The 18,045-nt window shown below is 34.4% G+C and overlaps 1 protein-coding gene across 7 annotated transcripts in view; it reads right to left on the bottom strand.

Annotated features, from left to right (window-relative positions):
• Positions 1–18,045, bottom strand: part of ADGRL3 (adhesion G protein-coupled receptor L3) — a 1,002,012-nt gene that overhangs the window by 25,316 nt on the left and 958,651 nt on the right. For all 7 annotated transcript variants that reach the window (XM_069105304.1, XM_069105298.1, XM_069105300.1 and 4 more), the window contains one exon: positions 9,909–10,005. In XM_069105304.1, coding sequence (XP_068961405.1) covers positions 9,909–10,005 — 97 coding nt within the window. The remainder of the gene's footprint in view (positions 1–9,908; positions 10,006–18,045) is intronic.

Here is an 18,045-nt window from a genome sequence, read left to right as displayed (position 1 = left end):
TTTATGTCTAGAAGTTTATTATCGGTTTACCAAACTTTAGTTGCTACCAGATATTACTGAACAAACTAGATACTACTGATTGCATAGTTTCAAGAATAGGGGTTTTTGTTTGATTTTTTGTTTTGTTTTGTTTTTTGAATCAGAAATTTTGAAGATCAGTTTAGGTTCGTGACCAGATGATTGAGTCATTATAGTGTTACATGTTACTACCTTACCCTTCTTCAAGAACTTTACCTTGATCTTCTAACAAGCTATAAGTAATCTTACCTGCCTCAGTTCCTTACCCCTTTTGGTTTTACCTTTTCTAATAATCATTTTGCAAATTCTTATTTCTATCCTCATTATTTATGTATGTTGGAGTATGGTAAATGTTTAACAAATATCTCCGGAAGGAAATTATACATATGTGTGTGTATACACACACACACATACACTTTTAACTTCACTATGCATTATTAACATTTTCTCTATTACTTTTATTTTCCCTTTTGGAGAGGCAGTTGGGGTTAAGTGACTTGCCCAAGGTCACATGGCTAGTTTTTGTGTTAAGTGTCTGAGGCCAGATTTGAATTCAGGTCCTCCTGACTCCAGGGCCAGTGCTCTATTCACTGCCCAACCTAGCTACCCCTCTCTATCACTTTCTTAAGACTAGACAATCAACAAAACTATAAACCAATCCCTGATTTATGTAGTTTTTGCCAATTTCTGAGATATAAATGCTAACATTGAAAAATTTAGCAATTGGCTCCAGTAAGGAATGGATTCAGCACACCCTTGCTTATGTTCCACTATGCTTTAAGTTCTCTGAAGGCAGGAATTAGATCATTTAAAATCTTTTGTATCCTCAGTGTCAAATACTGGTATCAGTCAATATATTTCTACAAACAATTGTTACTAATTGGTTTTCCTCCATAGCTATATAAAGGAAAGGGTGATGATTTAATGAACATTACAACAGCAATGTAGTGTTGGGAGAAATGGGTTGCCTTTCCACATGTGTGCCCTAGATATGTTCCCCAAGTGTGTATGACTAATGATTCTTGATCCTTATGTATAGCTATTATTTTTATTATGGTTGTGCATATTTGTAGGAACATGAGTTTAAGATTTCTGGGAAGAATATCCTTTTATTATAGAACTGGTGGGCTATGGATTTTGACCTACAAAGAAACCTGAGGCAACTATATATGGATTTCTGGGATTAGAGAATGTATGAATTTAGTGTCATAGAAATATGCACACACATATGTATGTATATATATATGTATTTATACACATTATAGAATAATACAGCTCCAAAGGACAGACTGAGATCTAATATTTAATCAGATAGATGAATATATACTTATTTAAAAAATTGACTCATGTCCCTTATACAATAGCATTAACTTTAAAGCAAGATAAAAATGTTTGAAAATATTTTGATTTATAAATGATCATTTCTTTACACCACAATTTAATTTACAATATGAAGATAGGATGAGTCCTGTCAGTGCTACAATCTAATGAACCAGTTAAAAAAGAACTCTTTCTATGGGGGACAGAAAACTTTAAAGGAAAAAAATTGAGAGAAAGGTTTAGAAAGCTGAAAGGGAGAGTATGCAAGAGATGGAATTTAAAGCAGACTTTAAAAAGAATCAAAGACATGTTAATAGCATATTAAAAAAAAAACCAAACAGCCCAACAACTCTATTTGCAGTGCCATTGGACTATAAAGAGCAGAGTCTATTGATTCTTACAAACTGAAAATCATAGCTGAAGATCTTGCCTTTCTCCTTTCTCCCTTCCATCCTTTCTTTATATTTGCTTGTCTGTTTGTCTCTTTCTGTCTCTCTCCCTCTCCAATCTGAATAGAAAATGCTTTCTGAAAATGACTGTCTGATTAAGGTTTGAATAGGGACCTAATAGTCTTTGTTTCAGTTTCCTTACTCAGTCTCATCATTTAAACCAGCAATTAATTTTCTTGGTTCATTATTGAGGAATATGGAATAATAATGCATAGGAACAACATTTTAATATTTTGAATGCATTATTCAAATATTGTTACCACATTTATACATCAGGAAAAGGAAGTGGTGATAAATACTTGATATAAAACCTAATAGCAGTAACAAAGAGAAACCAATTTTTGTATGCATCATGGAATGCTTAACATACTTGAGTTAATATGGTCCTACTGCTCTTTGTTGACAATGAACAGAATTTTTATAGGCTATTTTATTTGCTACATGTGCATAAGCACAAATGTACATCATCTAACATTTTTCTCTGCATATATCATAAAAATACAAATTTATTAAGATATGGTTAATATTTACAAATGACAATTCTATAATCATTCAGAGTGGCAACAATTACAGGCAGTATGGTGTATTTTATGCTTTTATACCAAATTATGTTTACTGACAGTAATGAAGTTCAGCGAATGAGTGTTTCACCCTGGAAGCATTAATTTATATAAGCCATCAATAACCATCAGCTACCATTGACATTTTTTCATTTGCATTTTCTATGAAAACATAAAAACAAAATGTGTTTAGGAACCTGAATATTAATGAGCTGGCAGGTGATTTATTGTGAAGTTTCTTTTGCCCCAGTGATCTAGCAGCCTGGGAAAGACAATGCAGCTCTGACAAGACACGAGTTTAAAATGGATTGGAGTCACATCACTGCTCTTCTACATAGCTGATTATTTAGCAGTGCTGTCTGAATTGAACTAGTGTTTCCAAAGATTTCTGAAGGGTAGGAGAGGACATTGGAAGAATTGGAAAGATAATGTTTAGGTTAATTTTTAGAGGAGAGAAAGTAAATGAATTACCTTTAATTCTGACACAGCAAATGTGTTTTCAGATCAAGAATGCAAAAGACAGAAGGGAGAATCCATTTTGCATTTAATTTTTAATTCAGAGGAGACAAGTCTATTTGATTAGTCTTTTTCTCCACTTTAGCCCAGAAGGTATCATCCTCTTAGATTAAAGTAATAAAGATTTATATTCATTCAGCTCACTTTAGCATCCAGTTAACCACCTCAGGTTTTTTTTTTTATTACCTTTATATAGGAATATACAAAGAGAATTTGTGAAACAACTAGAAGACAGAAAGTTTTGCAAACTAAAAATAAATGAAATCAAATGTTTGTTGTTGAAATTGTCAGCTCTTTATGGGCAGAGTCTGTATCTTATTTCTCTCTTCATGTTGCTCATTTTTAAACAAAATTCTAGTCCATGCCTTATCATTGCACAGGCTGATGCTGGGGTCATATAGATTCTGCCAGTAGAACATAAGCTCTGGAAGGATCTACCAACCTGGAAAGGCTTTAAGTATGGTCACAGCAAAGAGTGAATAGCAGTCTGAGGTTTAACCTACTTAAATATGGAGATGTTAATCACCAGAAGTAACCTGGAAATTTATCAGATTTTCGGTTTTTTGGTAATGACAACCCATGAAACAAAGATCACATTTAAAAGAGCCATAAGATGAATGAAACATCCTTTGATTTTGGCAGTAAGATTGGTAGGATAGCAGAAAAAGGCAAATGCTGCAAAGAATAATTGTTTTTAGACTATCAGTATTAAATATAGGTACTTTAAATGAGTCCTTTGTTCAATAACTGATGAGTTGAAACACAATTAGGAAAAATGAATTATATAAACATTAATATTCTTACTATAAACGAAACCAGAAGAAAAACATGAAGAATGCTGTAGTATATGGGCAAGTATTTGTACTAAAGTTTGAGGAGGCAAAGACCTTGACCATATACTGTAAACCAAGTCAGCATACTTTGATACTTACTTCAATATGAAGGTGAACAGAGGGAAAGAGCAAAAATTGAAAAATGTGACTCAGGTATGATAAATGAAAGAGATCAAAGTTTCAAAACTGCTTAATTTTAACACTTTCACACACATTCACACACACACAGATCACATCTTTTTTCTTCCAGAAGAGAGGTGGAAGATTCAGAAAGTGATGAGCACCAAAGAACACCACAGAAAATTAAACTGACTATATTGTGATAAGAAACAATTGGTTATTGATAGGGAAGTATTATTAAATTCAATTGTTTGGTGTAATGAGACCACTGACTAGAACAAAAGGTCTATATTAAAATGAAATCAGAAGAATAATGTAAGAATTGCAGACTTCAAGAGCTTTAATCTATTGCTTATTTTATTTAATCTATTTATTAACAGCAACAAAAAGTGCTATGTAGGAGTCAAGCAAAGGATTGAGTATTTTTTGTTGTCACTTTTTAAGTTGTGTTTGACTCTTTGTGACTACATCTGGAGTTTTCTGGGCAAAGATACCGGAGTGGTTTGCCAATTTCTCCTCCAGCTACAGATGAAGGACTGAGGCAAATAGGGTTTAGTGACTTTCTCAGGGTCAAACAGTTAGTGTCTGAGACCAGATTTGAACTCAGGAAGATGGGTCTTTCTGATTCCAGGCCCAGTACTCTATCTACTGTGCCACCTCATAAAATAGCCCCCCAAAGAACTAGTAGCAGAAAAAAATCTTCCAAAATCTTATTGTGGTACTCAAATGAGTTTCACTTTCTCAAGAGACCTAGCAGGTGAAACTATTAGGAAGTCAACAAATAAATGGAAAATGTAACAAACTTGTCAATGATTCTATACTAATCTATTTTCAATATTATTGACTGAGGATCCATTATAGTTAGACCTGATATCACAGTTCTTGATGTATTATACAAAGAATTAGAAATGGTAAATAAGAAGATAAAATGCCAGGAAGAATAGGTGGATCAGACTAAGTACACAATGAGAAAAATTGTGTCAAAGGTAGCATAATTTTGAAAGTTGATACCTATTGAGGAATCATTTTTATAACATATCTCAGGAAAGGGAAGAATTTTTTTTTTTAAAGCAATCGGGGTTAAGTAACTTGCTCAAGGTTACATGGCCAGGTGTTTCTGGGTGGGTGCTAAGTGTCTGAGCCTGGATTCGATCCCCAGGTCATCCCGACACTGGAGCTGGAGCTCTTACTCACTGTGCTACCTACCTGGCCGGCCCAGGGAAGAATTTTTTTAAAGGGAAAAAAAAATCACTGTTGGTATTATTACCCAAAGAAGTTGATCAAGAGAGTGTCAATGACGAGTAACTGATATGCTTATTTTATCATCTATATAAAATATTAATGATAATGATCTATACATGTATATATACATGTATCTTTGACGAAAATATGAGAAAGGAATAGCCAAGCATTGGCAAAGGACTCAAAACAACCATGTCTTTATAGGCACAATGTTAACTGAAACATACAGAAAATATAAGATCCCAATGCTTATTATTGTTAGTTGATTACCTCTTATCTACCCCAAAAATTTTCAAATAAGTTGACCAAAACTTAGCGGTTAGTATTCTTCACCAAAAAGGAGTATTACATAGCTATCAAGATTAAATTTCCTTTAGCGATTACAAACCACAGAGATATCTTTTTAATTACACTCTTCACGACTGCCATGCATGACCTTAATAGAAGGTGGACTTCCCAAAAGAGATTGAGGGCCTTTAAATTCTGTTTAGGCACAACACTGTTACTTAATCAACTCCCCAAATGAGGCTTCCATTATGACAAACATGACTACTAAAAATATTTTCTCATCTATGAAAGGGAAACAATAATACTTGCATTGCTTAATTCACAGGGCAGTGTGAGAAAAAATATTTGTGAAGTAAAAATTTGGGTTGCTTTTGTTACTATTTCTATCTCCATATTACAAATTAAATTTAGAAAGAAAATCCACCTGAATTCTAAAAAGCATTATAATACTTGGAGAGGGAGAAAGATGGATTCAGTCTTTTGGTAGAATATAATTATGTAGATGTGCCTAAACATAAGAATAGTTTATCACAACCCTTTGATACTGGTTTTTGACATGAGATGTGTTCTATAATAAGTTCTGCATATTTCTGAAGTCTCAGATTAAGAAGAAAGTCTTGAAAGGGGTAACATAATCTCTAGGAAAGTATTTGAGAACATTGTATAATTTGAAGATTGACATGAAACAAGACTACAGCAGATGATTGATGCGAAGAATATACCATTTATTATGAGAGGTGAAGTAACAGTAAGAAAAAAAAACAAAAAAAACTTTAGGAAGACAGAAAGGGACAGTAATTTACTGTAGCATTAATCTGTAGAAAGAAAATTTTATACTTAACGGATCTTGAAGACAGCAAGAATATGTTTTTGTTTCTGGGGAATAGAAAACATGTAAAATAAAATGTAGGAATGATACTTTTTGTAGAGGTATATTCCAGGTATACATACAGGCAGGTTAACTCAAAAGTCTAACCTTTGACTGCATACTGTAATCTGGGCAATAAGTGCATTTCGCCACCTTCATTTGTTTTTCCAAAGGCATTGGGGAAATATGTAGTAGTCAGCAATAATCCACAACATATCAATAAGTTTTTGCTCAGGAAAAATATAAAGGATGTCATCAAAGAGCAGTATGATAAAAAAGGGAAGTATGCTCAGTCATATGGTAAAAATCATGGATTTTTTGTGAACTGGATTCACTGCTGGCTATGGTCAAGGAATGTATAGCAAAGTTTAGACCACTAGAGGATACATCTTTGTCTATGGTATCACAAATCTGAAGAAATATATAAACATTGATATTTGTTAGTTATATGAAGCAAACTAACATAAATGATTACAAAACCAGGAGGTTACAATTTTTATAGGTCCAAGACATCAATATTATTATGACTTATCACTCAACTAATGAAAAAGAAAGTATATGAGTTATATTTGGAGAAAAATAAGTAGTGACATGTAAAATAAGTGTTAGGTTCCTGAAAATTAATAGATCAGAACAAATATTCCAGTGGAATGAATGTGATGTTTATCAGGGTTTTCATCAGTGACTTGCATAAAGGCAGAGGTGTTATAATCATCAATTCTAGGACTGACATGTAATTGAGGAGGCTAATGCACTGGATCCAAAAGGATCTTGACAGACTAGAATATTGGACTGACTCTATCAAGATGAAATATGAGAAATAGATGTAAAGTCTTATATTTGGGTAAGAAAAAATCTTGGTTAGATATTGGTTCTGAAAAAAAAAATATCTAGGAGTTTGAGGGGATTGCAAGCACATATAAGTCAGCAATGTGGTGTGGAAATCAGAAAACAACTAGTGTGACCTTGAACTATATTTAGAGGGGCAGAGTTTTCCAAGATTATGGAGGTAAGAGCCTCAATGTACTCAACCTTGTGAGACATCATCTGAAGTACTCTTTGGTTTGAGGTACCAAAGGTTAAGAAGAACAATGATAAACTGTAATAGGGGCAGCTAGGTGGTTCGGGTGACAAAACTGTACATCTGAACAATAACAAAGCTATAGTCTCCACAGGAGGGCAAATAAGATGGTAGAGGATCTTGAGTCCATGTCATATGAAGGTGAATTTAAGGAACTGGACATGTATAGCCTAGAGTAGACTCAGCTAGATAATATGGCTGCCTTCAAGTTTGGAAGGATTGATATGCGGAGGGACTGAATTTGTTTTGTTTGGCTTCAGAGGGATGATCCAGGAGTTATGGGTGGCAGTTACGGAGGCAAATTTAAGCTTGGAGTCAGGAAAGCTTCCTAATAATTAGTGATGTTCCAAAGGTACTCTAAGACATGGTGGGTTCTTCTTTCATGGAGCTTTCCCAGAAGAGGGCAGATGATCACTTCTTGTATAGGTTATACTGGGAATTATTTTTTGTATAGGTTGAACTAGATGGCCAATAAAGTTATTTCCAGCGGTCAGATTTTGTGGTTATATATTTAACTTAGTTTGGGTATAATTTCTTAGTAAATAAAACAATAAATTATAACAGATACCACATAAAGGATTAAAGAATAAGGAAAATAAAGTCCTTGTATACTATTTTCCATTCTTACAAAAAGAGATATTTAAATGTTTAAAGAAGGTTGTTTAAGGAAAATCCTAAAATCTTGTTGTTTAAACAAAATCTTAAAATCTCATTCATTGGAGAATTTATACTGTTTTCTTTTTAAGAATGAAATGGCTTTCTTAAAAAGAAAACACTATAAATTCTCCAATGAATGAGATTAGGTTAAGGAAAATAGAAAGAAGATGAAATCATGGAATTTTAAGGCTCCATGGGCCCTTAGAGATCATCTACTCCAACTACATCATTTTATAGATGAGAAATTCTGTCCTTGCAAAGGGAATAATTCTTGTGCTCACATATATATTCATGATCAACTCATCTTCTGCCATGTAGGAAGTAATCTGTTCTCTTGCACATGGGCCAGTTTTTCATCAGTTGGAGTTAAGGCAGTATTAGATGAGGACAACTTTGGAGCAGTTGCTTAGATAAGCAGATTCTATATATTTAAAAGAAGTAATCCTTGCCCCTCATAAGACAAGTACAAGATCATTATCTTTTTGATGTAGGAGATAATGGGCTTGATTCTTGAACAATATATTTAACAGTGTCTTATTACATGAATCAAAAAGTATTAATTTACTCTAAATACCTAAATCTTACATTTTAAAACATTTTTTTAAAATTCTAACCACCACATACAATTAAAAAAAATATGGTTCCCTCTATTGCAACAAATAAAGGGTACATCCACATCCATTTGAATACCCCCTCCCCCCAAATGGTGACTGTGCCATTCATAAGCACATATTACTTATGTGATAATTCTATAAATAATATGCTAAATGAAACTGGCATGAAAATGACTTAAGACAAAATAAGTTATAGTTTCTAGTTTGGTCCAAGTCAAGGAAAAAATGACTAATGTCAATTGCAGAATTCCCCCTGGATAGAAAAAGTGGCATGTGCCTATGATCCCTGTTCCTGGGAAAGCTGAGGAGGTTGGTGGGTTGCTTGAACTTGGAAGTTCTGAGCTGAAGTAGTCCAAGCTTATTGGGTTTTCACACTAAGTCTGGCAGAAATGTGGTAAGCCCTAAGGAGCAGAGGACTATCATCCCTAAGAAGGGATGAACTAACCCAGGCAGGACAAAATGGAGAAGGTAAATCTTCTGTGCCAGTAGGATCAGATCCATGAGTGGCTGCTGTACTTCTATCTTGGGCAAAATAGGGAGGTGCTATTTAAAACAAAACAAAAGCAACCTGGTCTTTGCAAAAGCTGAGCCAAAATATCTTCCTTAGGAAAGTGAATCTGGAATATCAGAAGTTCCTAAACTACTACTTTCCAATAGATATGACAATAATCTAGATGTTTTCACTAAGCTCAAATTCAATCTAGAAAAAAAATCAATTAGAGATTTGCTAAAAGTAGAGTGAGACAGCTTGAACTATTCAGAAAAAAATAAAGTAGAGCCTGTGGAACAATTTACCCAGAAGCACTCAAGATCAAGACGCACATACAGATTTTCCCCTTATCCTTATGGATCCCTGTTAATTGGTCATGCATTCTAAAGATTAAGATTTGATATGCTTTTATTCCCATTGGTTGTAGGTATGGATTAGGCATTATTTTTTTTTTTTACTACCTGAAAGAGTATGAAATTGTTTTATACCTGGGACAATGTGTAACTCTATGATGCTTAGCAGACTCTATAGCCACATAATTGCCCATTTTCATTGCTTGCAATGAGGCCTGACAGCTCACCAGTTTATGGCAGTAGCAGCTGCCTATATGGAAAGAAGTTCCTTATTTCTTAACTTCCTTTCAGAAAAGATATTCTGAAAATTCAAGTTAAAAAAAAATCCAGCTTTATGAATAATGGAACACCCTGCTACACTCAGCCAGGTTTTATACTTTGTTGTAATATTCCTATCATTGGGAATGAGGTCCAGCAGAAGCTGAAAATAAAGCAATAAATTTAAGACTCCTTAAAGTAATCATAGAAGTCATAAATATGAAAAACAGTTTATAATTACCTCTGTTGAGTGACGCTGAACTGTTTATATCTCCAGTAATAAAGGAAGACTCAGACTGCTTTCGAACTGTGTCATTCCACATCCTTCGAATCCGGCTCTAGAAACAGGAAAGGGAGGAAAAGGAAGGAACCAATCAGGCACTGAATTTTCTTACAAAAATTCACCCACATACACAATTTTGTGTGTATTCCCTATGTTGCTGAGAAAGCTTTTTTTTTCTTTTCTTTCTGCCTTACTGTAATAAAGTTTCCACATTGCTGTAGCTCACTTACAGTTGTTGATTTACAAAAGTTGATTTGCTGACTTGGACTGATCTCCATGAAGTCTTGCTGCACTCAAGAGCCATATGTATTTCCATTAAAAAGGAAAAGAACAGAACCTATGAACTACTAGAATGGTACTACAGTAATTGAAGACAGATAAAGGGTGAATGTTTTCTTTAAAGACTTTTGCTAGGTTAAAATGTTTTAAATTTGGTGAATGTTCAAGCTAATAAAGTACTTTTTCAATTCTGAGGGGGCTGTTTTATTTGGAAAAGTATTAAATTGTTTTATTCTAGTGAAGAGCACACACACACACACCATTTGGAATGCCAAGTTTTGGTGCCCTTCAAATTTTAACAGAAAAGTAACAGCTAAACAATTATTCTAGTAAAAAAAATAGTTTCATTTCAATAAGACTCATTTTTTCAGCACACTGGGATTTTAGAGAATACCACACTATCCTCATTTCCTTTTCTTAAAAAAAAAAGTTAAATGTAATCAACTTACCTTTCTACTACACTGCTAATGGAAATTATGGGGGCTTAATGTAGAAAATTCTCAAACTCATTTCTATTTGTGTAGAAAACCAAAACCAAATAAGTTGCCAGAGTGTTATCAACTTGGGAAGATCATAGTATTGCACTACATTTAAGTTTGAAACTATTTCTATTCAAAAGGCACTAAAAATCTCTTGGGAAACCCCCTAAACTCCCAGCTACTTGGAAAGTAAAGCCATATTTTCAGTGGTTATGCCAATAGTTGGTAAGATTCAACAGTTTTGACTAAGTGGGATAGGTTTCACTTATGGATTCTAGAATGGACTGTTTATCTGTCATCTTAGAACCAGCCTAGCTAAGGTCAGAAAGATTTATCACTCCTATACTAGTTTCCAGTGATTATTTTCTTTTGGCCATAGGAACACATGGAATGCTAAGGTATGGAAAGATTTTCAGTGGAGCCATGACCCTCTTTTCCCCACTATTTCAAGGGTCTATTATTTTGTACATGTAGATATTCTCTTTACCAAAGCTCTTTGATTCCTCAACAAGTTAGTAGCTAGCTTTTGAAAGTTTCTTTGTGGTAATAATGATAATAATTATGATAATCTGCTAATCTGGGGATAAGCTTCTCCCCATCTGACTCATGTGTTCCTCAGATGACAGACATACAGTCAATCACTGTACTCATACACAAAACTTTTCCAGCTTATTAGGAAATTTTTGGGACTTTCATTCTGAAGGTATGGCTTATGAGAGAGAACTAAGAGTCATCTCTGCACAACAGTGAGGTATGAGAATGTGACTTTAAGGATGCTAGTACTGACATCAATAAAATAAGAGCTATTTTGATAGACTTTCTGACACATACAGTAATTCTCAAAATTAGTCTATTAATTTCCAGGACTACATAGGGATGGTAGAGTAGCTATTATTATCTTTATCTAGGAAACCAGGTCTGAAGATAGAGATAAGTATCAGAGATGGGGTTTCAAATGATAAGTATTGGATAATACAGTGAGAATAGTTTACTATTATTCTATTTTTTTTCTGGTCCATCTAGCTATATAATTTTATCAAAATTTTAATACTTGTTCTAAGTAAGAAGTCAATGAGTAATTGTGGTAGAGATTTAATATCTTCAGATATCTTTTTAAGGAAAGGCATAAAAAACTCAATTTAAGGGGCGGCTAGTTGGCACAGTAAGAGCACTAGCCCTGGAGTCAGGAGGACCCAGGATCGGTTCCAGCCTCAGATACTTAACACCCACACAAGATAACTGGCACTGTGTAATGACCTTGGGCAAGTTACTTAACCCCAACTGCTTTAAAAAAAAGAAAACTCAATTTAAAAGCATTAAAATATCATTTAATATTTTTGTTATTAAATAATAATTCTCTCTAGAGATCCCTATGCTTGGCTCTAGGAGTAATTTGTAAAATTTGTGAAAAAAATATTGTCCTTGCCCTCATGAAACTTGCATTCTTGTAGGAAAATATAATTTAGACACAAATGGCTCCAGTATATTATGATACATAATAAGTTTTTAGGGAATTGTAAAACAAATTGGGAGATTATTACTATCAGAAAGAACAGAGGGACTTCATGTAGGAGGTGACATTTAAAATGGGCTTTAAAAGATAGTTTGGAACTCAATAAGTAAAATCTTTTATATAGGATGTATCAAAATGCAGACAGAAAACTACAGTGTGGGTGTAAAAGGAAAAGATAATAGTAGAATTTGGCTGAAATAGTGTGGATGTGAGCCAAATGAATTTTAAACACAATTACATGATAGGCTATATTAGCTGGCATCATTAGTGTCTAGGACTAAAGAGGTAATAGTTCTTTGCCATGATCAGATCACATCTGGAATAATCTAAGGGATATATTTTAAAAAGGATATAGACATCCTAAAGAATTCCTGCGAAGAATGAAGGAGATGGCAAAGAGGCTTAAGATTATGTCATATGGGGATGGGTTGAAAGACCTAGGAATATTTAGCCCGAAGAAGACTTATGGAGGGGCAAAATATCTATATTTCATAGTATGTAGTACTATCATATAGAAAAGGGAGAAGACTTGCTCTCCAAGGCTCCATGGGAAGAACTAAGAGCAGATATTAGTAATTGCAAAAAGGCAGATTTAGGCTTGAGGTAAGGAAAAATTCCCAAAATTAGAACTATGCAAAAGTGGAAAAGTCTGTTTTGGGAGGTAATGAGTTCCCCCTTACCAAAGGTCTTCAAGCAAAGCCTGGGTGACTAATTATGCAGTATATTAGGTAGGAGCTGAGCTGAATGGTCTCTAAGGTCCCTTCCAACTTTCAGATTTCATGATTCCCTCAGCAATATGAAATCAGGATGGAAAGACTGGGTCAGGCCAGACTGTGCTAGTCTTAGCCTGCCTGGTAAAGGAGTTTAGACTCTACTCAGTGAAAAATAGAGAAGTATGAAAGAGTTTTGAATGGAGAAGAACCATACTGCAAAAGAACATTAATTTCATAGAAGTATGAAGAACATGTTGGAGTGAGGAGAGAGTAGAAGTAGGAATTATATTAGGCCTTTTATACAAACTACATACTTGTTGTACATTCTCCTTAAATCTCATCATCAGCCCTACTCCAGTCTGATTCATTTATCTCTTGGCCTTTTCCTCTTGTGTTTCTAGAAATAACTTTTATTTTCACCACTCATCTACATTCAATTCATTTCCTTATTTTAAATGAAATCCAGCCCTTACCTGAAGATAGGTGGCCATTTCTTTCCTTCTACTTCTTGGACTTACTAGCTAGTGAACTATAGTCTTTGAGTCCTACTGCTATTTTCATATCATTCCTTTACTACATCCATTAGTGACTTTCCCTCTTTTGGAATCCAAACAAAATGTCTATACCACATTTTCTCTATCCATTTTGTTATCCATTATTGACCAATAGGTAATTTTCCCAAATTCCTAAAAGATTCTAGTATCTAGGTAATAATCTAATTTCTACTATACCCTCTTATACCACCACCACATCATTATCATCAGTGTGGCCTTCATTATTAATATTGATGAAGTTCTAACAACCAGGACACTTCATTCATCAACATCTTAAAATACAAAAGTTTTCCCCTCCATCTTATTCTAGTGGAATATTACCTTGAGGTAAGGAAATAACATTAACACGTCAGATGGGATATGACAAGGGTTAATATGCAGAATCATAGGTTATCTAAGTTGGATGAATCTTAAGAAAACATTTGTTTCTAAACCATAAAAGAACAAGAATACTCTCTACAAAAGACACTCCAAGTGACCATTAAGCTGTGACCTTAAGATATTTGAAGCATAATGGTACAATGGAAAGGGCACTGTATTTGGTGTCAGAGGACAGGGGATCAAATCCTGGTTCTACTACTTAATATCCATGTGAACTTACATTTCTTAACCTTTCTGGAACTCAGTTTCCTTATCTATAAAGGGGTTGGGTTAAATGGTGTTTAATGTCACTTACAGCTCTACAATGGCAAGCAAAATGGGATTTTTTTGCTTTTTTTTTCTGGATTGCATTTTAACTAATCAAGTGCCTTTGAGCTTCACCTTTGATTATATCAAGAGTCTTTGATTGCAAACAGTATACATTGTATTTCCCTTAATAGGTCTAAGGAAGTTTGAAGATCTTCCCTGCCCTTAATAGACAAGAATGTAATAACATGGGAGCCCATGGTGGGAGAAGCTTGCTGAAAGGGTAGAACAGGAAGGAGTGGAGCAGAGCTGGGAATGAGCACAACTAAGAGAGAGAATGTTTGTGATATTTGCACACTGCCTGTTGATCTGCGTTACTTTCTCAGATAGAAGTCCTGTCTGTTGTTCTGTATTGGTTTCTCAGACAGAAAGTGAATTGATATGATATTGCTGGTAATGTGTGCAAATATTGTTGTAGGCCCATTAAGCTTTGTTTTCCTAGAAACAGAAACTGTGAAGAGCTTGGAGTGGAGCAGTCCTTGTGAGCTGAGATATGGAACATGAGTGAAGAGCTGCCTACATGTGAATCCAGCCAAGAGTTGGGAGCAGTCAGCCCATGGAGGAGGAGCTGTGGGGTCTGGAAGCCAGCCTCAAGTCAAGATGAATGAAGACTTTACTTTGAATACTCTGTATTGACTGATGAGATTTGAAACTTACTATGATATAGGGGTGGATGGTATTTGTACTTTCTGCTACCCCTTAAGGATAACTGGAAGTCAGACTCTAGTCAAGATGAAAAAGGACTTTACTTGGATACTCTGTACTGACTGAGGAGATTATAATTTGCTGTGACCTAGGGGTGTATGGTGTTTGTATTTTCTGTTCCCCCTTAAAGATGACTATACGATATACAGAATGATATGTTTTGTTTAAGACTGGCCACCTTAATAATAAGTTGTTATGTTGTCGTTAATATTATGCTTTAGTTTCTTGAATATTATGCTTTAGTTTATTGCTGAATAAATAGAGAGTTCATTATTCTATGTGATTAGAACCTTAAAGTTATTCACAGCAGTAGTCCTCAGGAGAACTGCCGTGATTGGCTTTACAAACTCTTATTCTATGAATCTGTGGTCTATTGAAAACAAATTTTCTATTTCCCAAGGTAGGAAATTACACTTATGCGTAGCTTTAATTATTAGTAAATATTTCCTTTCATCAAGTATAAGTTTGCCCCTTTGTAACTAACAATCATCACTTCTACTTCCATCCTTTGTAAATGAGAGCAAGTCTAATCCTTCTTTGTCATGATAAACTTTCAAATTCATAAAACTTAGTTATGCTCCATCCTTAATTTTCTCTTCTGCATATTAAATATACCTAGTTTCTTCCACAATTCTCAGACGGCATGAACTCAAAGCCCTTCCTTATCCTGACTGCCCTCCTCTCAATGCTTTCTAGCTAATTGATTTTCTTCTCAAAATATAATGCCTAGAACTTAACACTTCAGATGGCATATGACAAGGGCCAAATGTAATGAGACTGTCACCTCTCCAGTTCCAGAGCCCATGTCTTTTTAAAGATAGCTAACATTTCATCAGATTTCTTGGCTGCTATATCACAATGTTAATTCATTGTTAACTCATTTTTGTCCTTCTACTCCATTAAAACCTCAGATAATTTTTATATTTAATATAAATGTCTATCTAGTCATGCCCCTACCCCATTTTGTTTATGTGAAGTTGATTTTTTTAATCTAAGTCTAAGACATTATTTTTATCCCCAGAAATCTCATCTTAGATTTGACCAAATATTCTAGTCTATCAGGATCTTTTTTTTAAATTCCTGCCTATCATTTATTACAATAGCTATCCCTCTCAGCTTTGTGGCATCTGCAAATTTGATATGTACATCATCTAAACTTTTACTCAAGTGATTGATAGAAGATAACAGCACAAGCCTCTGGGACAAACAATTTGACCCCACCTTCCAAAGTGGTATCACACCATTAATGACAAATCTTTGTTTTGAGCAATTTCCCACTTCCAAATTCAGATTGTTGTCTAGCTCATGTCCTTCCATATTTTCTACAAGAATAACACAATAGGCTTTGTCAAATGCTTAGCTAAAATCTAGTTAAAATATATCTCCAGTATCCCTCTGGCCTACCAGTCTAATAACCCTATTAAAAAGGGAAATGAGATTAGTGTGGCATGACCTGTTCTTGATGCAGTCATGCAGGCTCTTTGTGATCACAGCTTCCTTTTTAGACGTTCACTAGCTAAACCTTTAATAATAATTTGTAGAATTTTGCCAGAAAACTAAGTAAAAACTTTCCTGGACTGTATTTTTCCATTCTCTACTCTCTTTTTTTTTTCTGTAAACTGAGACATTTGCCCTTTTAAAAAATCCTGTGGTACTTCTACCAAGCTCCATGATTTTTCAAATACCATTGCAACAACTAAGCAAATACAAATCTAATGGTCTTTTTATCTTTCTTGATTATCAAAGCTATGTTCAGCCCTTTACAGTTCAAAGACAACTCTTTTTGGCAAAGAAAAATAGAAACAAGATAAGAGTTAAAGAACTCTCTTTTGCTTCTCAGTTCTCATCATTCTCTTTAATGCCTTAGGGTACACTGTTGAGAAGTGTAAAGAATGTTGTGTTTAGAGTCAAAGAGCTGAGTTCAAATTTTACCCATGGTATTTATTACATGTTCTATTTTGGGAAAGTCATTTAACCACTCATGGTCTCAGTTTCCTTTTCTATATAGTATAAAATGAACTAAGAGATCTATAAAGTCTTTTAAAATACCACAGAAAAGGGAAAGAACTTAAATCCTTTTTTCTCTAGATGTTCCTATTTGGAATATTTGGGAAAAATAAAGCATAGTCTGGTAGAAACAAAATCTTCATAACATTTATGCAAGTTAGCAAATGTAACTCCTACAAAAAAGGTACAGATGGTGTGTGTGTGTGTGTGTGTGTGTGTGTTTGCGCACGCATGTACTTGCATGTGTGTGTTCTCTTGAGGGCTATGAGCTGCTTTGTTGATATTTTTATAATCATAATATACAGTGAATGCTGGATCAATGATTCATCTCCTGTAGTGCTATTATTTAATGCCCCAGACAATCAGGTGTATTTCTCAGACACAAAGGACATCAGCAAATCTTCTGTTCCTTTTCTTCACATTATGAAAATGTATTATTATCACTAGAGATGATGAAGTGCAAGAAGCTATGTGATACCTGTGCAAGGAGAAGATGAGCTCGTATCTGGAACTGTTTAAGTCTCAAGGTGGAAAAAAGGGAAGTTTCTGAAGCTACACAATATAATAAAACAGATTAATTATCCTCTCTAAAGAAAGAAAGGACATCTCAAAAAGTATAGATGACCAATTAAGTTTGATAAACACACATTAAAAGTGCCAACTTGGTATAAGGCCCTGTGCTAGATATGTTAAAGAAACAAAACTGAAATAACATCCCTTCCCTGGCCTTTCAATGAGTTTATAATCTAATAAAAGGGGATATGGAGACAGGGTTGGAAATAAACATAAATAATTATACTAGAAGGTTCAATGTGAGAAATTCAAGGAGAAGTGATGAGAGATGTTTTTTCTAGCTACAGGGATTGAGGAAGACTTCATACAGATTGAGTTACTTGAATTGAGTTATTTGAATGAGATTTGAAAGTCGGAAATTATTTCAGCAGGCGGATTGGGAAAGAAAGTCTATTTCTAGCATGGATAAGAAAGCAAGAGGAGAAAAGGGAATGGTGGTGAGTCATTCAGTTTGGCTGGAAAAAAGTACATGAAATAGAGTAAAGTTGTTGAATGCCAGGATAAGGCATTTTATTTTGTTTTGTAGATAATGGGGAACCACTAGAGGTTTTTGACTAAGGGAATAAAAAGATTAGAGCAATGGAT

This window comes from Petaurus breviceps, unplaced genomic scaffold (genome assembly GCF_028583685.1).
Source record: "Petaurus breviceps papuanus isolate PSGF00001 unplaced genomic scaffold, PetGlider_PUasm1.0 76, whole genome shotgun sequence".
Lineage (NCBI taxonomy): Eukaryota > Metazoa > Chordata > Mammalia > Diprotodontia > Petauridae > Petaurus > Petaurus breviceps.
Note: the sequence above shows the minus strand (reverse complement) of the source record. Positions and strands in the feature narration are given on the sequence as shown.